This window comes from Trachypithecus francoisi, unplaced genomic scaffold (assembly GCF_009764315.1).
Source record: "Trachypithecus francoisi isolate TF-2019V2 unplaced genomic scaffold, Tfra_2.0 Lachesis_group7, whole genome shotgun sequence".
Taxonomy (NCBI): domain Eukaryota; kingdom Metazoa; phylum Chordata; class Mammalia; order Primates; family Cercopithecidae; genus Trachypithecus; species Trachypithecus francoisi.
Genome location: NW_022681472.1, coordinates 98,890,478 through 98,916,732, shown reverse-complemented (window position 1 = coordinate 98,916,732; position 26,255 = coordinate 98,890,478). Strand labels below are relative to the sequence as shown.

General features: G+C 62.0%; 3 protein-coding genes across 20 annotated transcripts in view; 1 reads left to right on the top strand and 2 right to left on the bottom strand.

The window, feature by feature from the left end:
- IQANK1 (IQ motif and ankyrin repeat containing 1) overlaps nucleotides 1-4,722 on the bottom strand; it is a 62,000-nt gene extending 57,278 nt beyond the window's left edge. For 14 of the 15 annotated variants that reach the window (XR_004435232.1, XR_004435233.1, XR_004435234.1 and 11 more), the window contains exons 1-2: nucleotides 4,489-4,722; nucleotides 2,785-2,873 (exon numbers count right to left, since the gene is read on the bottom strand). Coding sequence is in view for 12 of the 15 variants with exons in the window: in XM_033202582.1 (XP_033058473.1) it covers nucleotides 2,785-2,869 (85 nt within the window). In the remaining 3 variants the exon portion in view is untranslated. The remainder of the gene's footprint in view (nucleotides 1-2,784; nucleotides 2,874-4,488) is intronic. The other variant, XM_033202583.1, reaches the window with a different exon arrangement.
- Nucleotides 287-14,781, top strand: FAM83H (family with sequence similarity 83 member H). 2 transcript variants are annotated; one of them, XM_033202561.1, is made up of 5 exons: nucleotides 287-1,103; nucleotides 8,123-8,584; nucleotides 9,364-9,528; nucleotides 9,596-9,720; nucleotides 9,964-14,781. In XM_033202561.1, exons 1-5 carry the CDS (start codon nucleotides 516-518, stop codon nucleotides 12,800-12,802), a joined length of 4,179 nt encoding a protein of 1,392 aa, XP_033058452.1. In that variant the 5' UTR covers nucleotides 287-515; the 3' UTR covers nucleotides 12,803-14,781. The 2 variants fall into 2 exon arrangements, with proteins under 2 accessions (XP_033058452.1, XP_033058453.1); XM_033202562.1 differs by lacking the exon at nucleotides 287-1,103 and adding an exon at nucleotides 4,907-5,048.
- A 1,765-nt stretch (nucleotides 14,782-16,546) lies between these two features.
- MAPK15 (mitogen-activated protein kinase 15) lies at nucleotides 16,547-22,676 on the bottom strand. 3 transcript variants are annotated; one of them, XM_033203081.1, is made up of 14 exons: nucleotides 22,492-22,676; nucleotides 21,143-21,241; nucleotides 20,859-20,888; nucleotides 20,633-20,723; nucleotides 20,058-20,188; nucleotides 19,799-19,962; nucleotides 19,472-19,611; nucleotides 18,666-18,723; nucleotides 18,134-18,271; nucleotides 17,870-17,975; nucleotides 17,565-17,745; nucleotides 17,324-17,448; nucleotides 17,117-17,245; nucleotides 16,547-16,936 (listed from the first exon to the last, which is right to left on the bottom strand). In XM_033203081.1, the coding sequence occupies exons 1-14, from the start codon at nucleotides 22,555-22,557 to the stop codon at nucleotides 16,760-16,762; spliced, it is 1,635 nt and encodes a 544-aa protein (XP_033058972.1). In that variant the 5' UTR covers nucleotides 22,558-22,676; the 3' UTR covers nucleotides 16,547-16,759. The 3 variants fall into 3 exon arrangements, with proteins under 3 accessions (XP_033058972.1, XP_033058971.1, XP_033058973.1); XM_033203080.1 differs by having other exon boundaries at nucleotides 16,552-16,936; nucleotides 19,799-19,980; XM_033203082.1 differs by lacking the exon at nucleotides 22,492-22,676 and adding an exon at nucleotides 22,082-22,482 and having other exon boundaries at nucleotides 16,552-16,936; nucleotides 19,799-19,980; nucleotides 20,633-20,745.
- Between the last annotated feature and the right edge of the window lie 3,579 nt (nucleotides 22,677-26,255).

Here is a 26,255-nt window from a genome sequence, read left to right as displayed (position 1 = left end):
GCCAGGATGCAGTTCCCTCGACCAGCTGTGGGACCGGGAGAGCTGGGGTGGGGCGGGGGGCATTGGTGCCGCCCAGGGCAGGACCAGGCACGCCCGTTGCTGTGCACAGCGGCGCTCTGGCTGCTGCGCTGCCTCCTCCAGCTTCTCAGCCTCCCTCCCAGTCTCGCCAGCAGGGCCTGCGGCCTGTAAAACCCTGTGCTGCCGTGTCAGCGCGTTAGTCAGCCTTAGCCCAGGCGAGCCACCACGCCGCGGAGTCCCTATAAACTCCCTGGTGTGGCCCAGCCCCACCGAGTGGGGTCAGTGAGGCCCACAGGCAGAGCCAGAGTCCCGAGCTGTGGTGCTGCGGGCACCAGCCAAGAGGCAGGACCTGGAACAGGGGGCCGAGCCTGGCGTGGGAGCACACAGCCATTGTGGCCTCCAGGGACGCCCTCTGAGTTGGCCTGAGGCCGGCCAGTCGATGAGCCAGGGCCCCTGGGGAGCAGACACCTGGTGAAGGAGGCGCTGGATCCAGGGCCATGTCTGGGAAACGAGGTCGAGTTCGCAAATCCCGGGCCAGGAGGGCAGGCAGGGCCCAGCCGGCAGCTGGGCAGCAGGGCCCTGAGGTCGAGCCCCCGCCCCTCACCCCAGGGGGCCCTCAGGGTGATGTGGGGGTGGCCCCTACAGGGCACGTGACCAGCATCGAGCCAGCACCTCAGGGACACCCCAGGGTGGCCAGGCCAGAGCAGCCACAGGCAGCCTCGAGGCCGGTGCCGGCTGCTGCTCCAGGGTCTGAGCTGGTGCTGGTCCTCACTGGGCACATGGAAGGCTGTGGAGCAGGGGGCCCCATGCCAGCCCTGGGCCCTGAACTGCTGAGGCTCCATGAGGTCCAGCTTTGCCTGGCCCAGGAGCAGCTGCTGCTGGAGGACCGGTGGAGGCAGGTCCAGCTGCAGATGCAGCTGTGGCGGGAGGAGCAGCTGTGGCTGCAGCAGCTACAGGAGGAGCAGCTGTGGCTGCAGCAGCTGCAGGAGGAGCAGGCCTGGGTGCACGTGGAGGGGCTGCAGCTGGCCATGGCCCTGGAGCAGCTCCGGAGTGAGGGCCTCGAAGCACTGCAGACCCAAGGCCAGGTAAGGCCTGGATGGGGTGGCGGGGAGGGGACCTCGGACCGTTGTGTTGGTGCGGTGGCCACTCCAGCAACCTAGGGATGCCTGTGGAGGGCCAGGAAGCCAGGCTGGATGCAGGGCATCTGTGGACCCATCTTCACATCTGCCAAGTGAAGCCGGTGCCCGCCACACAGGGCACTGCAAGACCAAGGGACAGCAAGCCTGCCCAGGCTGGCCCAGTGCTTGGTGGAAATGGGCACTGAGGGCAGACACTTGTTCAGGGACAGAGGTGTCCCTGCAGCAGACCCAGGTATGCTGGGCCAGAGCTATCCAGGGCAGTGTATGGGCTGTGGTGCAGGGCGAAGGCCTGGGTGTGCAGTCAGTAGGTAGCAGAACTGAAGAGCACAGCCCCCACCCACGCAACCCAGTTTCCTGGCTGGCCTGCTGGTCGGCCTGCCCTGCCCCATTTATTGGAGTGCAGTGTACTCAGGGCTAGAGACTGCGGAAGCAGCATGCGGCGCCGGTGCCCATTATCCTCATTCCAGGAGGGCTGCTGGCCTCAGACGCAGCTGGGGCTATTTTGGGGAACTAGGATCTAACCCCAGTCTGATGCGGAGGAGTGGTCATCATCATCCCACCTGCTCCTGTGAATCTGGGAGCTCTCTGGCATCCAGGGGTGTCAGGCCAGGCCCACTCTAAGCAGAGGGGCAGTCTGGGGAGCAGGATGGGGTACTCTCTTAGTAATCACAGACCCCAGCACAAGCCTGGGTGCTGAAGGACCCCAGATCTGCAGCCTGGAATGTGTTCACAGCCAGCACAGAGAATAAATGGGAGGTGGGGCAAGGGAGTGACAACAGTGAAGGCGGGGTGGGGGGGGAGCTGGGGGAAGTCCCCTTCCCGACCCACAGGAAAACCCAGCCCAGGTGAGTTGTCACCATCCAACCTGAAAGTGACTATGGAGAAGGTGACTGGGAGCAAAGCGGCAGGCAGAGGGCAGCACAGGACGGCCAGATGGAGCAGAATCAGAGCGGAACACATATCTAGACTGAGAATCCCCAACTTGGACTCAAGCCCTCCTGTTTCAAAACCCATTTTTGGCCACCTAGGCCCCTCCCACTGGCTCCTACCCCCTTCCCATCTCCGTGTGTTCCAAAGCTGGGCTTCTCTGAGCGCTACCCCCAGGCCCCCACCCCAACCCCAGGGGTATAAGATTCAGGCTGGGCTGGGCACGGTGGCTGAAGCCTGTAATCCCAGCACTTTGGGAAGCTGAGGTGGGCGGATCACCTGAGGTCAGGAATTCGAGAGCAGCCTGGCCAACATGGCGAAACCCCTTCTCTACTAAAACAAAAATACAAAAATTAGCAGGGCGTGGTGGCGCACATCCATAATCCCAGCTACTCGGGAGGCTGAAGCAGAAGAATCACTTGAACCCAGGAGGTGGAGGTTGCAGTGAGTTGGGATTGCACTCGACTGGGCAACAAGAGCGAGACTCCGTCTCAAAAAAAAAAAAAGATTCAGACTCAAGGCCTGAGATGAATGAATGAACCCTCAGTCAGTCACACCTAATCCCAACTCAGAGATCCCCTGAGAGCCACTCTTGGAAGAAGGGCTCTCCTCAGAGGGGGTGTCTCTCAGTGGCTACACAGAAGGTCTTACAGGTCAGTGTTTGGGTGACAGTGCCCTGGAGGTCAGAGGGTGCACTCACCAGCAGTGGCTCTCGGCTTGGGCCCAGGGTGGAGCGTCTGCCACTTCCCAGCTGCAGCTTTGGGTCCTCCCTTCTTACTGTGCATTCTCCTGGGGGGTGGGTAGGGAAGGACCAGAGAGGGGGTGCTCAGAGTGGCAGAGGGTGGGGCAGCGGCAGTGGGGAACAGGGCACACCACCGGGGGCCTGAGTGGATAACAGCAGGAACATGGGCTCCCCCGAGGCTTCCCAGCTGGTGTCCTGTCTGCCTGCCCGCCCCAGGTGTGTGCCCAGAAGCTTGAGCCGGGATGCCTGGCAAGAGCACTTGGCCACATCCCATCCCCCGGCCGTGGCTTGCCTGCCCCTCCGCCCCAGGCTCAGCCCATCCTGCCAGGCCCAGGATCTGGAGTCCAGCACTCTTCTCACTGCCCCAAGGTGCTGGGTTGCCAGTGGGACGGTCTTTGTTCTCACCATAAGCATGAGCACGGCCCTCTCTGCTGAAGCCTCCATGCCTCTCCACTGCCCTGGGAACCCAGCCCACCCAAGGCACTCACCCCTCCATGCCCTCAGACCCTATGTGGTCCCGGTCTTGGCAGATGGTGTTGTCAGGTCCTGGAGTAATACCCCTCTCCCTAGTCCACACAGCTGACCCCCAAGTTCATTTCCCTGGGAGGCTCCTCCTGCCTGCCCCAGCCTGTCGGGGTCCTCCGTGGTGCCCCATGCCCCTCACACACTGCAGCACAGTTGCCTGGGCACTGGTCTGACCCCCCACCCATGTTTCCAGCATACTGGTACCAGTGGGGTGTCACTGAGTGTCTGGGGAAAGAACAAATGAAACTGGGAGTGACCCTGAAAACAGAAAGTAGGATCACATGGCAAGAGGGACAAAGAGAAAGGTGACTGATACCATCAGAAAGGGTTCAGGCAGGGCCAGTCCTTGGGGTGGGAGTGGCAGGGGTGAAGGGTGGTGGTTTGGACAGGTAATCCAGTGCAGGGCAGGGCCTAAGTGGGGGGAGAGGCCCTAAGTGAGGGCCTGAGGGGGATTTGGGGGTACTGGAGCACCCAGGGGCAGCTCGGGGTGGTGTGTGTGGGTTGCTGTGTACATGCGGGGGCGTCTGGTACGTGAGGCTTGCTGTGCACACTGGGTCCCTTGTCCGTGTTGGGGCTTGGTTTTCGCTGGGTCCCCGAGTGTACACCCAGGGTTCTGTATGTGTGAGGGAGGTCCTCTGGTCTCTCAGAGTCAGTGTGAATATGGCACCCCTGTTTGTGTGTGGGATCGGTGTCTGAGGGATCTCATATGCAGTGGGGTTCCCTACGTGTGCGGACGTCAGCGTGTTCGTGGGTGACTGGAGTGGACAGGACTGGGTGTGCTCCTTGGGTTCTGTCTTCCTGAGGAGTCTCCTGTGCTTGGGGGGGTTGGTGTACACAAGGGACAGGTCATTCGGGGTCCGCATGTGCATTGGGGGTCACTGCAGCAGAGTCCCCTACAAGTGTGGGCATCGATGTGAAGGGATGAGGGAGAAAGATGGGGGACCCCAGGTACTTGTGGGCATCAGTGTGTGTGTGTGGTGGGGGTCCGGGCCTGGGGGTCCTGTGTGGGCGGGGTCCCCTCTACGTGTGGGACGCTGGTGCGGTGGGAGACCGGTGTGTGGTGAGAGGATCCCCTGTGCTTTCGGGGCTCCCAGACCCGGCCCCGCCCGGGGCTCGACGCCGCCCCAGCGCCCTCACCTGCCGCACCTGCCTTCACCAACTCGGCGAGGAGGTCAGAGCTCCGCCCCTTGCGTCGGGCTGGCTCGTTTCCTAGCGACTGAGCCGGAACTTCCGAGTCACCCCAACTTCCGGGGCGGAGGTCAGGGGTCAGGCTAGGAACTTTGAGCCTGGGGTCAACAGTTGGGCTCCCGGGGGTCGAGGGCTTTGAAGTGAGGGACTCACGGTCTCCGGCGGCGCTGGGCCGGGGTTTCTGGGCACGCGGCTGCAGGGCACGGGCGGGTCGGGGCGGAGGGTCGGGGCGCGGGCCGGGGGCGCGGGCCGGGGCGGGCGGCGGGGCCGCGGCGGGCGCGGGGCGCAGGAATGCGGGCGCGCCGCGGGTGGGGCCGCTCCGCCCCCAGGTGCTGCCCGGGCAGGCAGGAGGCAGGAGGCAGGAGCGACGGGCGGGGCGGGGGCGGGCGCGTGAATCAGGCCGGGCGGGCCGCGGCAGGGAGTGGCTGCTGGACCGACCGGACCGCGAGGCCGCTGGGCGGCGGTCGGCTCCTGCTGCCCCTGTGCCGAGACCCCGCGCACCTGGCCAGGTAGGGCCCCCCTCCCCCGGCCCGGGCGGGGCGAGGCGGGGGCGGGCGCCCCTCGGTGCGGTCCCACCTGGGCTACCCTCGCGCCTGCACCTGGGCCGGGGCCGCGCGACCCAGAGAGGGGCGGTGGGAGTGGAGCGCGGCCGCGTGCGCGGGGCCGGGGCGGCGGGGCAGCTCGGACAGGGGGCGCCGCTGTGCGGATATGGACGCGAGCGCCCTCGCACGACGGCGGCCCGAGAAGAGCCGAGTGGGAAGCGGCCCGGGATCTGGGTCGAGCCTGCCTGGCCGTCCGGACTCGCTGCCGCCCTCGCGGCCTAGCTGGAGTCTGGGTGCTGGGCACGGCCTGGACCCTTCCCTGGGGACGCCCGCCTGGGCCGCTGTGGACTGGGGTGGCCAGGGTGCGGCCTGGATCCCCGCTTGGCAAGCAGGGCGAGTGACGGGAGGGCTGCCCGTAGCGCCCACGTTCCAAGGCTGGGGTGGGTGGATGGGGCACCCAGCCGCCGCAGCCGCGAGCTCGTAGGGTGCACTGACCCCGTTGGCGGCTGGGGTGCCCACCCCGCAAGCTATCACTGAGCGACTTCCCATCTGTGAGCCCTGTCCCCCGCACCCCACCTTTCCGCCGCCTAGAGCCTCCGCGCCCTCCTGCGCCTATCGGCACTTGGTACAGGCTCACCCCACTTTGTGTAGGAACTCCGGATCCTTCCATGGGGTCCTCCTTCCAGATAGGAACCCCACTTCCTGCCAGGGTGGAGAGGATGGGGTCCTTGAAGGCCAGCTGAGGGCCCTGACTTCGAGTCAGGGGTCAGGGGTCAGCAGCAGAAGAGTGGATTCGTGCTGAGTCATTGGCCATGAGTGGGTTCCGCGCCCTCCCTCCCTTGGGCAGGCGTTTGGTAGGCAAATGTGTGGGCATGGAGGCCACTGGGGTGCTCCATCTCCGGCTTGGGAGTGTCTGCGGCCCCGTCCATAGCCCGGGAGACACGTACCCATGAAAGGATACGATGTGAGGAATGAAGCCATTGGAGGTCTGGGCATCACCCTATGATGAGGAGGGGTGTCTGCTGGGAGGGCTCCTGGCGACGGGGGATTCCACAGTCCAGATGATCCCTGCCCCCATTACACGCAGCCTAGAGCCTGGACGCTGTGTGGATATCCCTCCCCTGTGAAATCCAAAGGGACAGTGGGGGTCCTTTCTAGAGTGTCCCCCAGCGTCGGGAAATGCCCTCAAACAAGGTCAGAAGGGTTGTTCCCCCTGCCCTGTATGGTCAGACACCGCCCCTACAGCCAGGCTGGCAGTGGTGAGTGGGCGTCCCGGCCCAGCCAGACAGGCCTACACCTCACCACCATGTGGTTGGCCTCGATCTGCCCCTGGCACAACCAGAACAGTGTGCCCTAACCAGCACCATATGTCAACCATGAGGACAGTCCCTCAACAAAGAGACGTTGGGACAGCTTCTCCCAGGCCAGTTGGCATCTGGGGCTGTTGAGTGGCACCAGGTATTTCCCATGTCCCAACTCCATGTCACCCCCAGGGGTACCAGGCAGGACGGCGGCCTCCTGACCCCAACATTATCAGCCTAGTGGCTCTGGCTAGCACCCATGCAGTCCAGCTGGCCAGCGCCCATCCTGTCAGCGCCCCAGGGCACACTCCTCTGTTTGGGCTGAACCACCTTCCCAGCCAGGGCCAACATTCGGGAACCTGTGTGCTAGGCGGGGTAGGTGTCCTGCCTCCCTCCCCAACGCGAGGAGCAGTGGGATGGGCTGAGCAGTGCCTAGGGCTCTCCTTCCAGGGAGAGGTACCCAGGTAGCTCGGTGACCCCATGTGCGTGGGCCCTGGGTGCTCCCCATCTGACACCTTTCTGGAGAGGCCAGGCACCCTGCAGGGACCCTTTGGAGAACAGAGTGGGCTGTGGGGCAGCCAAGTATGGATGATGGTGGGGAGCCCAGGACCTGGAAAGGTCCCTGCTGCCCTGGACGGGCTGGTGGTGACAGGACTCTGAGCAAGTGGAGAGGCAGATCTGGGTGATGTGGAGTGCAGGCCCTGCAGGGCCCTGTGGGCACCAAGGGGTTGTGGTCCAGGGAGGTTTTATCTGAGAGGGATAGCGACAAGAAAGGTCAAGGGAAGGAGGGGGGCTGGTAGACAGGGACAGAGTCTAGGGGTCAGTGTTGCAGGGCTGGGCAGTCATAGAATGGGCTGTGGGAACCCAATTGTGAAACCCTGAGGATAGGGAGGAGGTGTGGCCCGGGCTATGCGTGGGGCTTAAGGTTGCCATTCCAGGAGGAGGGTGGTCACAGCCCTGTTTGCTGCGCTCACCTTGGCTAGGCATGGTGTCTTGTGGACCCTCAGCTGTGTTGTGCAGTAGTGGTAGGCCAGAGAGGTGCAGTGACCTACCCACAGTCTTCCAGGCAGTCAGGGACAGACACATGGCAGCATGGGTGGCACCAGCTTGTCCAGTAGGCACAGTGCCAGGGGCCTGTGCATGTCTTAAGAAAAAAGTGAATAATGATGAATGCAGCCTGGATTATGTTTGTCTTTAAGCCAACAGTCATAAAATATTGGGGAGGTTGGTTTTATTTTCATTTTTTGTAGCGATGCGGTCTCACTCTTATCACCTAGGCAGGAGTGCAGTGTCACAATCATAACTCATAGCAGCCTCCAACTCCTGGGCTCAATCCTTGTCTCAGCTTCCCAACTGGCTGGGACTGCATGCACACATCACCATGCCTGCCTGATGTTTAAAATTTTTTGTAGAGATGGGGTTTTGCTGTGTTACCCAGGCTGGTTTCAAACTCTTGGCTTCAAGCAGTTCTCCTGCCTCAGCCTCCCAGAGGAAGGAGAGACAGGGCTGGGATACCTGTGCCCCACCCTCTATCAGTGTCCCCTCAGCTCGGGGCGTCCTACAGTCTGGGTTGCCCTCTGTGACCCTGGCTCGGCTGGTATCCTGGAAGGCCTCCTGGGCATGGGCTAAACTTCAGCCTACCCAAGTCACTGACAGCCCCTTCCACATTGTGTCCATGCTAGAGGGTAGGAGTGGTCCCAGTGCCCCCACCCCTAGTCGTGTGTCTCCCTGCCCCTCCAGACCCCTGGCCCCAACATGGCCCGTCGCTCCCAGAGCTCCTCGCAGGGGGACAACCCACTGGCACCCGGGTACCTGCCGCCTCACTACAAGGAGTACTACCGCCTGGCGGTGGATGCACTGGCCGAGGGTGGCTCGGAGGCCTACAGCCGCTTCCTGGCGACTGAGGGGGCACCGGACTTCCTGTGCCCTGAAGAGCTGGAACATGTGAGCCGACACCTTCGGCCTCCACAGTATGTTACCCGAGAGCCACCTGAAGGCAGCCTTCTCGACGTGGACATGGATGGCTCCTCAGGTACATACTGGCCAGTGAACTCAGACCAGGCCGTGCCTGAGCTTGACCTGGGCTGGCCTCTGACCTTCGGCTTCCAGGGCACCGAGGTGACCACCTTGGTGCAGCCACCACCTCCTGACAGCCCCAGCATCAAGGATGAGGCCCGTAGGATGATCCGTTCCGCCCAGCAGGTGCGCCATCTTGGGCTCGAGGGTAGTGGGGAGGGGCCTGGGCTCAAGGCACCAGGGTGGAGGAGACACATAAGCATAATCAGCTTGGGTGAACCCTGAGCTCCAGCTGGAGCAGGGGTTCCTGGCAGCAATCTTCAGGGCTGCCAGGTCTGCTTGCCCATGGTCATGGCCAGTGCCCAGAAACTCAGGGGCTCTGAGATGGGTGGGCACCGCACCAGCCTGGGTTCATTGTTCAGATAATTACCTCTCATCTTGCCCGGTGGCCCTTGGCCAGCTGAGGGCTTCTAACCCTCACCAAACAGCTAGCAGACGGTGGAGGGTGCATCAGGTCCAGACGCTAAAGGCCCGTGACTTTCTCCCCTGCCCATGGCAGCAACCCTGTCCCAAGGCAGAACTGGAGCCTGGGACTCAGCCCTGACAGCTGTCCTGGAGTGGGGGCAGCCCAGCCGTCTGTAGGGTGGAGGGGATTTTGAGGTACCCTTGCCGTGCCCCCAGCAGGGCCCCATACCCCAAACTGGCCCACCCTCATCCAGGGTCTCTGCCCTGCACCTGCCTCGGCTCCCTCCTTAGGGCCAGCCGCTCCACACTTCTTCTTCTTCTGGTCCTGTGATCCTTGCCTCCTACCCATCTTCCAGACGTGGCCCCACTCCCTGGGATGGACTAACTTGTTTCACAGTAGTTGTGGGTGATCCAGACGCCTCCCGGCCGTGGAGGGGAGGCTGGACAATAGTGTGGGGACGGCAGGGGCCTCTCCTCTCTGTCCTGACCCGCCCCTGCAGGTGGTGGCTGTGGTGATGGACATGTTCACTGATGTGGACCTGCTCAGCGAAGTGCTGGAGGCCGCCGCCCGTCGGGTCCCAGTCTACATCCTGCTGGATGAGATGAACGCGCAGCACTTCCTGGACATGGCCGACAAGTGCCGTGTCAACCTGCACCACGTGGATGTGAGTTCCAGGGAGTGGGAGATTGGGGAGGTCCCCTGGCAGAGATCTGACTCCCCTCCCTCCCCAGTTCCTGCGGGTACGGACTGTGGCGGGCCCCACCTACTACTGCCGCACTGGAAAGTCCTTCAAGGGCCACGTCAAGGAGAAGTTCCTGCTGGTGGACTGTGCCGTGGTGATGAGTGGGAGCTACAGGTGCGCCCGCGAGGTTCCCTCACCCCCTTCACTGGGGCCTCCTCCTGTAGCCCCAGCACCCCCTTTCCACACCAGGGCCCTCCTTGCCAGGAGCCCTTGTCCTGTAGCCCCCTGCACAGCCTAGCAGGGCCCAGGTCCTTGCAGACCTCACATCCCTGCGTCCTCCCTGCCCTACCCGATGGCCCACGGGGCTGCAGTGCCCTCGCTCCAGCTCGGTTTGACTCTGGCCCTGATCCCCCACAGCTTCATGTGGTCCTTTGAGAAGATCCACCGCAGCCTGGCACACGTGTTCCAAGGAGAGCTGGTCTCCAGCTTCGATGAGGAGTTCCGCATCCTCTTCGCGCAGTCCGAGCCGCTTGTGCCCTCGGCCGCGGCCCTGGCCCGCATGGATGCCTATGCCCTGGCTCCGTATGCCGGGGCCGGGCCCCTCGTGGGCGTCCCTGGGGTCGGGGCGCCAACCCCTTTCTCCTTCCCGAAACGAGCACACCTCCTGTTCCCGCCACCCCGGGAAGAGGGCCTGGGCTTCCCCTCCTTCCTCGACCCGGACCGCCACTTCCTGTCGGCCTTCCGCCGGGAGGAGCCTCCGCGGATGCCGGGGGGCGCGCTGGAGCCGCACGCGGGGCTGCGGCCGCTCTCGCGGCGCCTGGAGGCCGAGGCCGGGCCGGCTGGGGAGCTCGCGGGCGCGCGGGGCTTCCTCCAGGCGCGGCACCTGGAGATGGACGCCTTCAAGCGGCACAGCTTCGCGACCGAGGGCGCCGGCGCCGTGGAGAACTTCACGGCCGCGCGGCAGGTGTCGCGGCAGACGTTCCTCAGCCACGGCGATGACTTCCGCTTCCAGACCAGCCACTTCCACCGCGACCAGCTCTACCAGCAGCAGTACCAGTGGGACCCGCAGCTCGCGCCGGCGCGCCCGCAGGGCCTGTTCGAGAAGCTTCGCGGGGGCCGCGCGGGTTTCGCGGACCCGGATGACTTCACCTTGGGCGCCGGGCCCCGCTTCCCGGAGCTCGGACCCGACGGGCACCAGCGGCTGGACTACGTGCCGTCCAGCGCGTCCCGCGAGGTGCGCCATGGCTCGGACCCCGCCTTCGGGCCCGGACCCCGTGGCCTGGAGCCCAGCGGGGCCCCGCGCCCCAACCTGACCCAGCGCTTCCCATGCCAGGCGGCGGCAAGGCCGGGCCCAGACTCCGCTCCCGAGGCGGAGCCGGAGCGCAGGGGCGGGCCCGAGGGGCGGGCCGGGCTGCGGCGCTGGCGCTTGGCCTCCTACTTGAGCGGATGCCATGGCGAGGATGGGGGAGACGACGGCCTGCCGGCGCCCATGGAAGCAGAGGCTTACGAAGACGACGTGCTGGCTCCCGGGGGCCGGGCAGCTGCCGGCGACCTGCTCCCCTCAGCCTTCCGCGTCCCTGCAGCCTTCCCCACGAAGGTCCCGGTGCCAGGCTCGGGCAGCGGCGGCAACGGCCCAGAGCGCGAGGGCCCGGAGGAGCCTGGCCTGGCCAAGCAGGACTCATTCCGCTCGCGCCTGAACCCCCTGGTCCAGCGCAGCTCCAGGCTGCGCTCCTCGCTCATCTTCAGCACGTCACAGGCTGAGGGCGCAGCCGGGACTGCGGCGGCCACAGAGAAGGTGCAGCTGCTGCACAAGGAGCAGACGGTCAGCGAGACGCTGGGGCCCGGAGGAGAGGCCGCGCGCTCCGCGGCTTCCACCAAGGTGGCGGAGCTGCTGGAGAAGTACAAAGGCCCAGCCCGCGATTCCGGCGGCGGCGTGGGCGCCATCACCGTTGCCAACCACAGCAAGACCGTCGTGTCCCAGGCGTGGCGGGAAGAGGTGGCAGCCCCAGGTGGCGTGGGTGGCGAGCGCCGCAGCCTCGAGAGCTGCCTCCTGGACCTGCGCGACTCCTTTGCGCAGCAACTGCACCAGGAGGCGGAGCGGCAGCCGGGAGCCGCCTCGCTCACCGCGGCGCAGCTGCTCGACACGCTGGGCCGGAGCGGCTCCGACCGCCTGCCCTCCCGCTTCCTCTCTGCCCAGGGCCGCTCAACCTCCCCGGAAGGGCTGGACAGCCCTCTGCCCCTGGAAGGGCCCGGGGCGCACCAGGTGCTCCATAATGAGCCAAAAGGGAGCCCCACCTCGGCTTACCCTGAGCGGAAGGGGAGCCCCACGCCCGGGTTTTCCACTCGAAAAGGAAGTCCAACTACAGGATTTATTGAGCAGAAGGGGAGCCCCACCTCAGCCTACCCCGAGCGCAGGGGCAGTCCGGTGCCCCCCGTGCCGGAGCGCAGGGGCAGTCCGGTGCCCCCCGTGCCCGAGCGCAGGAGCAGTCCGGTGCCCCCCGTGCCCGAGCGCAGGGGCAGCCTCACTCTTACCTTCTCCGGGGAGTCCCCGAAGGCCGGTCCCGTGGAGGAGGGGCCAAGCGGCCCCATGGAAGTCCTGCGCAAAGGCTCCCTGCGCCTTAGGCAGCTGCTGAGCCCCAAGGCCGAGCGGCGCATGGAGGATGAGGGTGGCTTCCCAGTGCCGCAGGAGAACGGGCAACCTGAGAGCCCGCGGCGGCCGTCACTGGGCCGGGGTGACAGCACAGAGGCTGCCACAGGAGATGAGCGGGGCCCGCGGGCGCGCCTGACTTCAGCCACGGCCAATGCCTTGTACAGCAGCAACCTTCGGGATGACACGAAGGCCATTCTGGAGCAGATCAGCGCCCACGGCCAGAAGCACCGTGCGGTCCCTGCCCCGGGCCCTGGCCCTTCGCACAGCAGCCCCGAGCTAGGCCGTCCACCGGCTGCTGGCGGCCTGGCCCCGGATATGTCCGACAAGGACAAGTGTTCAGCCATTTTCCGCTCGGACAGCCTAGGGACCCAGGGCCGGCTGAGCCGCACGCTGCCAGCCAGCGCGGAGGAGCGCGATCGGCTGTTGCGCCGCATGGAGAGCATGCGCAAGGAGAAGCGCGTGTACAGCCGCTTTGAGGTCTTCTGCAAGAAAGAGGAGGCCAGTGGCCCTGGGGCAGGGGAAGGCCCCGCGGAGGAGGGCACCAGGGACAGCAAGGTGGGCAAGTTCGTGCCCAAGATCCTGGGGACGTTCAAAGGCAAGAAGTGAGTCTCCTGGCATCGCTGCCACGGTCACCCAGAGCCCCCACGGAACAGAGAGCCCTACGCATGGGTTTGAGCAGAGGCTGTCAGGCCATAGCCACTTGGGGCTTGGCTGAGTGCACCAGACCTCAGCTCCACTGGAGGCTCACCTGGCAGCTGCTGTCTCTGCCCCTGGCATCCCCAACGCTGGGGCTCCAGCCCCTTGCCACCAGTGCCTTTCTCCCGTCAGCACCTTCTCTCTTCAGCACCTTCTCTGCACCGTCAGCCTTGGCGTGGTGCAGCGTCTGGCTTCACCATCTCTTTGTGCCTCAGTCCCCCCCATCTTTTTTTTTTTTTTTTTTTTTTTTGAGACCCAGGGCTGAATGCAGTTGAGTGGTCTCGGCTCACTGCAACCTCTGCCTCCTGGATTCCTGCGATTCACCTGCCTCAGTCTCCTGAGTAGCGGGATTACAGGTGCCTGCCACCACACCCAGGTAATTTCTGTATTTTTAGCAGAGACAGGGTTTCACTATGTTGGCCAGGCTGGTCTCCAGCTCCTGGCCTCAAATGATCCGCCCGCCTCATCCTCCCAAAGTGGGGGGATTACAGGCATGAGCCGCGCACCCTGCTAAGTCTATCCTCTTGCAAGGGCCTCACCTCTGTGCCTCAATTTCCCATTCTCTGGGCCCTTTTCCTCCTCAGGGCCTCCTGTTCTCAGGGCCTCTCCCCTCCCTCCCTCCCTTCTCCCTCTCTCAGGGTCTTCTCCCTTCCTCCCCCCCCCAACCCCCGCCCAGGGTCTCCCCCATCCTCAGGGCTTCACTTCCTTTTCTACTTGGATTCTCTGGCTCGCTGCCTCCCAGCGTCTTTCTCGGAGGCCCGTCTTCTTGCTGTGGGGGAAGACTGGGCTGGCTGTGGGCAGTTTGCAAGGGGGGGGGATGAAGCTGGACCAGAAGATGCCCCTTGGAGTGGCAAGGAAGCTGGACAAGGCAGGCCACTGGGAAGGGGGTGTAGGGAAGCCCAGAGATCCGCCTTGGCCAGGTCTGCCGACTCCTCCAGCAAGGCTCTAGCCAGCACTGGGTGAGAGTGGGAGGGGCACTGGGCTTGGCAGCACAATAAAACATGGTCTGGACAACCTGTAGCCCTGGCCTCGTGAGCACCGCCTGCACAGGCCCAGCCCAAGCCAGGTGCCAGAAGGGCTGGATTTGGGGGAGCTTCTCCTTGACAGGTATGGGACCAGGTGAGGGCAGGGGACAAGGTGCAGCCCAGGCCAAGCCCAGCTGTTTAGACATAGGTCCTGGGCACCCCTGCAGGTGGGAGTGGTCCTTGCCCTCCTGGCATCCAGCAGACACCCCCCTCCGACCCCATTCTCAGGTCCTTTCCTCTTTGTCACCAACACTAAGAATCTATCTAGAGTTCCTGGCTTATCTTGTATCTCTTTTCTCCCCCAGAGAGGAATTGCAATTGACTCAGAATGACACATTTTGGCACCACATGTGTAGAAAGCCCCCCACTGTTAGATGCCAGCCTTGTGAAATTCATGTTTCTGTATTCTATTTCTTTTAAAAAAATAATGTTTTTAGTGTAATAAATCCTAAGAGGGAACTGATTTAAGAAGCAAGGCCGCCAAACAAACGCAGCAGCTCTGACTCCAGCAGCTGGGAAAGGGAAGTGACCCCACTGTCACTGCTGGACAGCCGCCTGGTGACCAAAGCCACCACCCATGTAGGGATGACAGCAGGGACTCTGGCCAGGTGGCAAAGGTGCCTGGAAGTGGGATGCACCTGAGCGTCTGTTGGCCATGATGTTCTTGTGGGCACATCTGTGTGTGTGCTGCCTGGGGTGTCGCTGAGCGGACAGGCTCTCCAACTGGAGCCCATGGAGAGGCCAGAGGCTGGCGGCCCTGCCTGGGCCTTTGGAGCCTCCTGCCTGCACCCTCCACATCTTCTAAACCATGATGTAGCACATTTTGGTGGTAATAAAACGTAACACACAAAATATTCTAGCACATTCCCCAGTGTGTATAATCGCCCAGTTATTTCCTGCAGCCTTTAACCATGTGGCCTCCTGGATTTCCCCTTTGGACCCACCACCCAGCCCTGTGGGGCGCACTAAAGACCCCCAGCTCCACTTCCAAGGCCCACCTTGGCCCCTCCGGCTTCACGCTGCTCTCCTGTCCCAGTCCCCGATGCCCCCTGTGCAGGCACACTCCTGAGTGCCCGCCTGCAATTCCCCATTCAGCAGCCCTACCACACACCGCCCAGCCCAGCCCAAGGCCAAGCCTCCAGCCCTGCAGCCCCTGGCCTCTCTGCAGTGTCCTCTCCCACAGCTTCTCGATCCTGCTTATTCAGCACCCTAGGCCTGCGCCTTGGGCTTTTGAAGCAGCCCCCTCAGGAAACAAGCCCCTGGGCTGGGTCTCTGATGGCTCACCACTTCCTTGGGCCCTCCCGCTCCCTCCGCCTCCTCCAACCTTCTCCCAAGCCCAGCCTCCCTTTCTGAGTCTCTTGCAGGTGCCTCGCCTAGCACCAGGGCAGCGCTAGCTCCCACACTCTGCTCAGCTCCCCCACCCACATCTTGTCCTTCCCCACCCTCCCGCATGGTGCCAATGGCTTCCACAACCCAGAGGCGTCCCTGCTCCTGGCAGCCCACCCCGACCGCAGCACAGGCTGGGCCCTTCTGACTGTGAGCTCCTCTGGCCTGTGAGCTTCCCAGACTGAGTCTGGCAGCCCAACCCCTGCAGCGACAGCACAGGCTGCGCCCTTTAGACTGTGAGCTCCTCCCAGCCTGCGAACTTTCCAGCTGCCTCCCTGTGTTCCAGCCCCAACCCGGGGCAGGTGCAGCTGAGGACACCTGGCACCCTAGGACACAGCTTTGTGCCCACAGGGCCCCTTTGATCTCTGCAGCCCTGCACAGCCCTGGCCTGAACTCATACCAAGGCCTTCGCCTGGGTGTGACAAGAGGAGGTAACCCTGACCTCCCGAGATGTCTGTCTCCCACCCTCACCTACAGAGACCTGAAGACAGATCAGGTGCAGTGGCTGTACTGGGGGAGCGCAGGCTGCAATCCCTGACAGCAGGGGAGAGGTGAGGCTGCCCCCTTCTTTTTTTTTTTTTTTTTTTTTTTTTTGAGACAGAGTCTCGCTCTGTCCCCAGGCTGGAGTGCTGTGGCCGGATCTCAGCTCATTGCAAGCTCTGCCTCCCGGGTTCACGCCATTCCCCTGCCTCAGCCTCCCTAGTAGCTGGGACTACAGGCGCCCGCCACCTCGCCCGGCTAGTTTTTTGTATTTTTTAGTAGAGACGGGGTTTCACCGTGTTAGCCAGGATGGTCTCGATCTCCTGACCTCGTGATCCGCCCGTCTCGGCCTCCCAAAGTGCTGGGATTACAGGCTTGAGCCACCGCGCCCGGCCGAGGCTGCCCCCTTCTTTCTCCCCTTCTCTCCTCTGGCTCAGAGTCACAAACATGGCCATGGGGTGACCCTAGGTCACTACCCCACAGGACCACACTGGGGGGCAACCTGGACCCTGAAGCCACAGCAGGCAGGGAAATGATGGACCAAGGACAGGAAGCTGCCCCAGGCAAACCTAGAGGGAAAGCCCAGTGCTGGATGTGGAGTGGGCAGGGCCTCTAGTGGGGCGGGCGGCACTGAGCTCTGGGGTGGAGGTTTCAGGATAGGGGCAGTGGGGTCCTCAGAGGAGTGGAGGCTCCAGGAAAGGGGTCGGGGCCCCCAGCTAGTGGATGCTGTGACCTCAGAGGGGAGGCGAGGAACGACGGCTGCTTAGATTGGGGGCAGACGTGACTTTATTGGAGGAAGTCACTGGGGCTGGGGCAGGGCCCTCATCTGCTCCCCGGAGGGGACCCAGGTGAGCTCCCTGGAACTTCAATGTGGCCTGGCAAAGCAGGGAGGGCTAAGGGGTGTAGGATACTGGGGAGGGGTCTGAGGAAGGGGCTGGGGCAGGAACAGGGGGCCAGGTGAAGGGAATAGGGCAGCTCATACACGGTGCCTCTCCAGCAGCGGCAGGTGGCCCAGTGCCGAGTGGCAGACAGTCCCGTAGGCTTGGGAGTAGCCTCCAAGCAAAGCCCTGGCGGCCCCCTGGACACCCTGCAAGGCAGAGGTGCTGAACATCCTCCGGCCGGGCCGGGCCTCCGGAGGACGCCGGGGAGGGACCTGTGTATAGTTGAGGGTCACATGAAGAGGGTGTCAGAGGGGGTGCAGTGGAGGGGAGGCCTTGAGGTCCACGAGCGATTTGAACTGGACATTGGAGGGGCAATGGGAAGGATGGGGAAGGGAGGGAAAAGGAGGGGAAGAGGAGGATGAGGGGATGGGGGCAGACTGGGCCGGGCTCACCTGTTGTGTGCTGGCCACCCTCACCTCACCGCCCCGGTTCCAGTCACCCCGGATCAGGGCCTGGTTGGCCACCTGAGCTGCAGCCTGTGAGGTCAGGGAAGGCGCAGCTCCCCTCCAGCCTGGCTTCTCCTGGGAAGGGCCATGTCACAGGGTCACTGAAAGGTGCAGAGGAAGGGTCCCTCCTGTGCCCACCCCACCATGACTTACCAGCAAGAATGTCAAGGGGGGCTTTTCCTTCGCCCCGGGGGGCCTTTCCCCACTCCCTAGGAGTGCAGGCTGGAGCATGGGAGCGGAGTTCTGCCTGGGAGTGTTCTTGGCTGCACGGGGCAACTCTGTGGGGTCAGAAGGTCAACCCCAGGGTCAGGAACCCGACGCTGTGCAGTTGGCAGCCACAGGCAGAAGGGGCCCGGGCCATGCTCTGTGTGGGTAGCCAGCAAAGACCACACACCGTGCTCGGGGGGGTCATGGCTCGGGCTACTCTGAGGCCTGGGTCTGGGGCCCTGCACAGGTGTCCCAGAAGGCAGCTGCGGGTCAGCTCTGGGTTTGTGCAGGTGTGCCTGGGACGGGGAGACACCCTCCAGGCCCTTCTCTCTTGAGGTGCCGCTGCTGCCTTTGCACTCCAGGATCATCTGCAAGAGGGGAAGGGTGCTCAGAGGGCACAGCCTGGGCATGGGTGTTTGGGGGTCTCTAACATAGGAGGCAGCCTCCAGGGTGCAGTAGACAGGGGATGATGGGAGTCGCGAGCCGGAGCACCTGATAGACGCGGCTGCGGTACTCAGGTGCAGAGAGCTGGACCCCTTCGCGTGCCCGGAGCTGCACATGTACCTTTCGTGCCCACTCATCACTGGGGCAGTGGAACCTGCAGGAAGCCAGAGAGGTGAGGCCTGGGCTGTGGCCAAGGGAGCCCCTCAAGCTGTCATTGCAGGGTCCGTGCTGCGGGGGCTCTCCCTCGTGGGCTGGCTCTCTCCTGCCCCCACCTCTGTCCCCCGCACTTAGGGGACTCTCTCCCACTCCCACCTCTGCACATAGGGGTGCTGCAGTGCCTGGGTGGCGCTTAACCGCTTGTCTGGGGTGAACACCAGGAGTCGCCTAAGGAGGTCCAAGGCCTCTGGGGAGGTGTCTGGCGGTAGGAGGGCGTCCAGCGTCTGTCGTGGCCTGTGGGCTGCCGTGTGTCATCTCCAGGGCCCGACCCAAGGGCCCCTTCTCAGATCCACATTCATGGGTGGGGCTCAGCTTCGAAACTGGGGTCCACCCTGCTGTCCTGTCTAGGTAGATGCCCCTGTGCCTGACCTGCCCAGTGGAGAGACCCCTGCGGCCCCCTGGTGCCCTCCTCTCCACATCCAGCACAGCTCCTCCGGGCCACCCTCTGGGACCACCACCAGGGGCTCTGCTTTCAGAGCGGCCAACAGTTGTTGGGTTGAGGACTGCCATCATGAAAGCAGGTGGAATCTGAACTGGTACAAATCGGACCCAGTAACCTTGCAGGAAGGTGGCCCTGCTCCCTTGAGACAGGCCACCCTCTCACCCTCACCAAAGTGCCCCCACTCACCGGGACCCCAGGCAGTGCAGCACAGACGCACGGCAGCCTGAGCCGAGAGCCAGGAGGTCTGGGGCGGCAGAAGGTGGTGTGACCCAGCCAGGCCTGGTAGACTGGGGCGGCTCAGGGTATCTGGGGCCAGCCATCTCTTCCAGCCCCAGGGAGCGCAGCCTCTCTACAGGGTTTCTGCTGTCTGGCAGGGCTCAAACACCCCATCGCCAGGGTGTGCCACCCAGCCTGTGCACGGGAGCACCCGCTCATAACCCCTGCTCCACACTCTGGCACCTGGCCCTGGGGCGTGCTCACACAGGTGGACGCTGGCGCCCACCTCCACGGACGAGGAGGCTCCACCCGGACAAGCAGATGTGCCTGGCAGTGCAGCTCCCTCTTGCCCCCACCCTCAAGAGTGACCCCCATGGCCCCACTACCACTGCCTTCCTCCACCTCTTCCCCCAGCACCTGAATCTCTCCTGCCCAGCTCTCTGTGCGCACCCCAGCTCCCGGCACAGTGACAGTCCCTGCCCCTGCTACCTGAATCCCTCGGGGAACTTGTCCAGCCTGCTGGCCCCTTCACGGTCACTGCTTGGCTCTCATGGTGACTGTGCCAGGTGCTGCCTGCCCACATCCCGCCCCCCAGCAGCTCTTCCTGGGCCTCCATCACCAGTTGGTCTTCCTGGGGTTCCTGCCTCATCCTCTGGATCCTCCCTGTCCCCGTCCCTCCTCTCAGCACAGTCCTAGCCTGTCAGCTGCTGTCTCCCCACAGCTGTGCTATCTGACCTGCAGCATTCCCGGTGTCCAGCCCCAGCCACCTGGCTCACCCTCCTTGGATGGCGGTGGGATGGTCTCCAGGATCAGCTCCAACTGGTGGAGGGTGGACGTGCCCGGAAACAGGGGCCTCCCCCGCAGCATCTCCCCCAGGATACAGCCCAGACTCCACATGTCCACCCCAAGGGTGTACCTGGGGCAGGAAAGGGTGTAGGCACGGAGAGACCCAGAGACAGAAGTGGGGGTGGGGTTGCTAAAGGGGTGAATGGGGGAACACTTGTGGACCAAGGCAGGGTCAGAGTACAGGAGGCCTGGGAGCCCTGGCTGGGCAGGAGGGCAGCAGGGAGGTGGAGGGCGGGTTGGGGGTGTCCAGCTGTTACCGGTGCGAAGACAGCAGCACCTCCGGAGCTCGGTACCAGCGTGTGGCCACGTACTCTGTCAAGGCCTGGTCTTCAGGCCCCTCAGGGAGGTCGTCCAGGGAGCGGGCCAGACCAAAGTCACACAGCTTCACTGTGCAGTTGGCATCCAGGAGCACATTGGACGGCTGCAGAGAGGAGGCAGGCTGAGGCCCCGGGGCTGGGTGGGGCCAGGAGCTGGGCCACGTGACCTAGCAGGGGACTGGAGGCGGAGGGACCACACCTTCTGGTCCCGGTGCACAACGTGCCCCGAGTGGAGGAACCGCGTGGCCTGCAGAAGCTGGTAGAAGATGGAGCGCACGTGGACATCCTGCAGCAGCCCGCCCTTCCGGATGACTGCGTTCAGGTCAGTGTCTGCGGAGAGGCCGCGCACTCCAGTCAGGGGTGGGGGGGTGGGGGGGCAACCTGGGGGGAGTGGGAGAGGGGCACCTGGCAGGTCTGTCCCACTTTGAACCAGCCCACGGCCTGGCCGCACCGCTTCTCCATCCTGTGCACTGCCTGTGGGCACAGCGGTGGGGTCTGCAGGACTTTTCACACTTTATTTCATGTTGCCTTTGTTTCATAAAATAAGAAAAAGGAGAACACAACTGCAAACTGTGGTCAGAGCAGGAGCCTGGGGCAGGTGGGACGAAGGGGGTCGCTGCTGGCTCTGGAGGCTGGCACTGGTCAGCTGTCTGTCCCTGAGTCCAGGGTACAGGGTGAGGGGCAAGCCACTGTGGGTCGGCCGCAGAGGCACACGCAGAGGGCGTAAGGACAGGACAGGGGTGGGGCTGGGGCCCTGGCCGAGGCCTCACTCACCCATAAACTCGAACACCAGGTAAATGTCCCTATCGTTCTCTGCCCGGATCACATCAAGGAGGCTGATGATATTGGGATGGTCCCGAAACTCCTGGGGAGAGAGTTGGAGGTGGCTGGAAGGCCAGGAGGGGCTGTGTTCTGGGGGCCAAGAAGCCGGGTTTCTCTCCTGTCTGGAGAGATCTGTACCTGGGGAAGGGGACTGGGCTGGAGGGCCCAGACCACTCACCTGGAGGAGCATGATTTCCCGGAATGTTCTCTGAAGAGAGAGAAACACAGGTGTGTGGGTGGGCGGGGCAAGAAGGAAGCCCCTGTCCTGAGAGGACCCAAAGGAGCTGATGTCTGTCACCCAATGCCCACCAGACCAGGCGTGGCAAGGGGGCAGTTTTGTGAGACAGGCCAGAACATCTGCTATGACCTGGCTCCAGCTCCCACCAGAGCTTCCAGGCACCAGGGCAAGGGGCTGCCCCTCCCAGCCCCCATCCTCTCCTACGCTTCTCCCCACACCCTCACCTGGGCATCTGTCTTATCCCTAAAAGCATCAAAGATTTTCTTGATGGCCACGACCTCGCCAGTCCTTCGGTCCACTGCCTTCCACACAATGCCGTAGGCCTGGGAAGGAGTGCCGTCACACAGGGCCAGGCCCTTGCCCCGCCATCCCCTACCCACCCAGATTGTCCCTACAGACATGAGGCTCCTCCTTCCCACCCTGCGTCCTGAGAGGGGACGGGAGTGTGGGCTTCTGCGACTGCAGGCTGCCCTAGACGCCGACATCTTCCAGAGGAGGGGAGGTAGAGTGGAGGGAGGGTGAGAGCTGGCGAGGCCCTGGAGGAAAGGAGGCCACAGAGGGGAGCGTCTGGGCAGGAAATGAAGCTCGGGGATGCCCTACCATCCCTCCAGCTGCCCAGGCGCTCTCCCTCCCTTTCTCTCACACCCCATCTACCCGCAATCCCGTTGGCCCCACCTTCAGATTCCTCCAGAATCTAGCCCTTGCCGCTGTCTCCTCTGCCCCCATCCTGGTCCCAGCCTCTGGCATCTCTCGCTGGGTGGCTATGCTAACCCCTAAACTCATCTCTGTCTGCCACTCCTGTGCACACCCATGGGGGGTTCTCAACACAGGAGTGGGCCTTGTAAAGTGACACCAGCAGCTGCTACAGCTCCCAGCGTCAGCAACAGTAAAAACCAAAGTCTGGGAAGTTCCCCGAAGCCCCCACACGACTGGACCCTCACCACTCACCTGTCTCTCTCCCTCTCCTATCCAGGGGCACATACGCAACCCTGCACTGGGCCTACGCACTTGCGCTCTGCACTGCCTGGAAGGCTCTTCCCCGCCTCCCCATGGCACCTTCGAACACCACCCCTCCCGCCCACGCCCACGCACACGCACACAGGCCCACATGCTCACACACTCACACACAAGGCTCTGGCCTTCACTCTGCACCCACCCCATACCGGCTCAGGCCCTTCTCGGGCTTTGCCCTTGTGCTCCTGAGCCTGGGGTCCGCCCTCCCTCTCAGTGACCCAGGCACGGGCCCAGCCTCCCCAGAGCGTCCTGTGCACCCGGGAAGCGGCGACTGTGGGCGCGTGGGGAGCGGGGCGCCAGGATCCCTCCGCCTGAGGCAGCTGGGGGCCCTGGATGTCACCCGCCTCCAGGAGCCAGGTTCCTAGGAGTCGGGATCGTGTTACCCCATGAAGAAACTGAGGCACGAAGGGGCTCCAGACCACCCCTCCCGCCTACGGAGGCGGCAGGACGCCAGTGTGTGACGGAACAGGCCTCCGAGGGGACCGGCCATGCCCCGCAGGTCTTCTCTCCGCAGATCTGCGGTGCCCTTCGGAGGGCGGACGCACCACCAGGCACTCACCCCTTGCCCGAGCTGCCGCCTGAGTAGGTATCTCCGGACGATGCGAGGGTCCACTGCGCTGCACATGGCGGCCAGGACGCCCGCGGGGCCTTACTGTGGAGCCGGTTGCCGTGGGAACCGACGCCGGCCCGGCCCCGCCCCTCGGGGCGCCCCTCCCGACACCCCCCCTTTCCCCCACCCGCAGGCCCCGGCCCCGCCCCACAGCGGCCCCCCCACCTCCCCCCAGGCCCCGCCCCACAGCGGCCCCGCCCCTCTGTGCGCCCCGCCAGCCTCCTCGCAGAACCACGCCCAGCCCAGTTGACTAAAGTAGAAATAATAACAATCTGTTGTGAACTCTATAACTTGTAGAAGTAAAATGCATGACACCAATAGCAAAAAGTGAAGGGGGATAATGGAAATACACATTTATACTATTACAGAATAACATACGAGAATATATATTGTAAAGTTCTTTTTTGTTTTCTTTGTTTTTGTTTTTTTTTTTTTTTTTTTGAGGCAGTGTCTCGCTCTGTCGCCCGGACTGGAGTGCAGTGGCCGGATCTCAGCTCACTGCAAGCTCCGCCTCCCGGGTTCACGCCATTCTCCTGCCTCAGCCTCCCGAGCGGCTGGGACTACAGGCGCCCGCCACCTCGCCCAGCTAGTTTTTTTTTGTATTTTTAGTAGAGACGGGGTTTCACCGTGTTAGCCAGGATGGTCTCGATCTCCTGACCTCGTGATCCGCCCGTCTCGGCCTCCCAAAGTGCTGGGATTACAGGCTTGAGCCACCGCGCCCGGCCGTAAAGTTCTTAAGTTACATGTGAAGTATGACTAGTATATTATTATTTGGGCGGGGCGCACTGGCTCACGCCTGTAATCCCAACACTTTGGGAGGCCGAGGCAGGCGGATCACCCGAGGTCAGGAGTTCAAGACCAGCCTGGCCAACGTGGTGAAACCCCGTCTCCACTCAAAATACAAAAATCAGACGGGCGTGGTGGCGCGCTTGTAATTCCACCTACTCGGGAGGCTAAGGCAGGATAATCGCTTGAATTCGGAAGGCGGAGGTTGCAGTGAGCCCAGATCGAGTCACTGCACTCCAGCCTGGGTGATAGAAAGAGACTCAGTCACAAAAATAAATAAAATAAAATAAAATAAAGAGATATAGCTGATAAGCCCATTATCTAGATAGAACAGAATATTAAAAACTACTTAGAGCCAGGCACAGTTCACGCCTGTAATCTCAGCACCTTGGGAGTACAAGGAGGGCAGATGGCTTGAACTCAGGAGTTGGAGACCAGGTTCGGCAACATAAAACCTCATTTCTATAAAAAAAAAAAAAAAAAAAAAAAAAAAAGGCTGGGTGCGGTGGCTCAAGCCTGTAATCCTAGCACTTTGGGAGGCCGAGACGGGCGGATCACAAGGTCAGCAGATCAAGACCATCCTGGCTAACACGGTGAAACCCCGTCTCTACTAAAAAAAATACAAAAAAAAACTAGCTGGGTGAGGTGACGGGTGCCTGTAGTCCCAGCTGCTCAGGAGGCTGAGGCAGGAGAATGGCGTAAACCCAGGAGGCGGAGCTTGTAGTGAGCTGAGATCTGGCCACTGCACTCCAGCCTGGGCGACAGAGCGAGACTCCATCTCAAAAAAAAAAAAAAAAAAAAAGGAAAATTAGCTGGGTGTGGTGACATGAGCCTGTTGTCCCAGCTACTTGGGAGGCTGAGGTAGGAGGATCACTTGAGCCGGGAGGCAGAGGTTGCAGTGAGCCCGGATTGCGCCACTGCACTCCAGCCTGGATGACAGTGCCAGACCCTGTCTCAAACAACAACCACAACAAACTACTTGCTCAAAAAGAATTCAGAAAAAGAAGGAAAAGGAACAAAGAATAGATAAGACCAGCAGAAAACAAATAGCAGGACCGGGTGTGGTGGCTCATACCTATAATCCCAGCACTTTGGGAGGCCGAGGCGGGTGGATCATGAGATCAGGAGATCGAGATCATCCTGGCCAACATGGTGAAACCTCATCTCTATTAAAAATACAGAAAAATTAGCTGGGCGTGGTGGCGCATGCCTGTAGTCCCAGCTGTTTGGGAGACTGAGGCAGGAGAATCACTTGAACCTAGGAGACGGAAGTTGCAGTGAGCCAAGATCATGCTACTGAACTCCAGCCCGGCAACAGAGCGAGACTCCTTCTCAAAAAAAAAGGCCGGGTGCAGTGGCTCACGCTTGTAATCCCAGCACTTTAGGAGGCTAAGGCAGGTGGATCACGGGAGTTTGAGACTAGCCTGGCCAATATGGTGAAACCTTGTTTCTACTAAAAATAGAAAAATTTTTTAGCTGGGCGTGGTGGCTTGAGTCCGTAATCCCAGCTACTAGGGAGGCTGAGGCAGGAGAATCACTTGAACCGAGGAGGCAGAGGTTGCAGTGAGCCGAGATTGCACCACTGCACTCCAGCCTGGGTGACAGAGTGAGACACCGTCTCACACACACACAAAAAAGGCTGATTTAAACCTTACCATTTTATTTTTATTATTATTATTAGTTTTTTTTTTTTTTTTTTTGAGGCGGAGTCTCACTCTGTCGTCCGGGCTGGAGTGCAGTGGCTGGATCTCAGCTCACTGCAAGCTCCGCCTCCCGGGTTTACGCCATTCTCCTGCTTCAGCCTCCCAAGTAGCTGGGACTACAGGCGCCCGCCACCTCGCCCGGCTAGTTTTTGTATTTTTAGTAGAGACGGGGTTTCACCATGTTAGCCAGGATGGTCTCGATCTCCTGACCTCGTGATCCGCCCGTCTCGGCCTCCCAAAGTGCTAGGATTACAGGCTTGAGCCACCACGCCCAGCCTATTATTATTACTATTATTATTATTTTTTTTTTTGAGACGGAGTCTCGCTCTGTCGCCCAGGCTGGAGTGCAGTGGTGTGATCTCAGCTCACTGCAACCTCTGCCTCCTGGGCTGAAATGATCCTCCCACTTCAGCCTCTTGAGTAGGTGGTACTACAGGTGCAGGCCACCGTGCTCAGCTAATTTTTAATTTTTTGTAGAGTCCAGGCATGGTGGCTCATGCCTATAATCCCAGCACTTTGAGAGGCTGAGGTGAGTGGATCACTTGAGGTCATGAGTTTGAGACCAGCCTGGCCAACATGGCAAAAACCTGTCTCTATCAAAAATACAAAAATTAGCCAGGCGTGATGGTGCGCACCTGTAATTCCAGCTACTTGAGAGGCTGAGGCACGAGAATTGCTTGAACCCAGGAGGTGGAGGTTGCAGTGAACTGAGATTGTGCCACTGCACTCCAGCCTGGGTGATGCAGTGAGACTCTGTCTCAAAAAATAAACAAAAAATGTTTTTGTAGAACAGGATCTTCTATATTGCCCAGCCATAAATGTACTTCAACTATAAAGACATAGTTAAAAGGACGGAAAAAGATATACCATGTAAACACTAATCATAGGAAAACTTTAGGCCGGGCGCGGTGGCTCAAGCCTGTAATCCCAGCACTTTGGGAGGCCGAGATGGGCGGATCACGAGGTCAGGAGATCGAGACCATCCTGGCTAACATGGTGAAACCCCGTCTCTACTAAAAAAAAAAAAATACAAAAAACTAGCCAGGCGAGGTGGCGGGCGCCTGTAGTCCCAGCTACTCGGGAGGCTGAGGCAGGAGAATGGCGTGAACCCGGGAGGCGGAGCTTGCAGTGAGCTGAGATCCGGCCACTGCACTCCAGCCTGGGCGACAGAGCGAGACTCTGTCTCAAAAAAAAAAAAAAAAAAATCTTTAGTAGTTATATTAA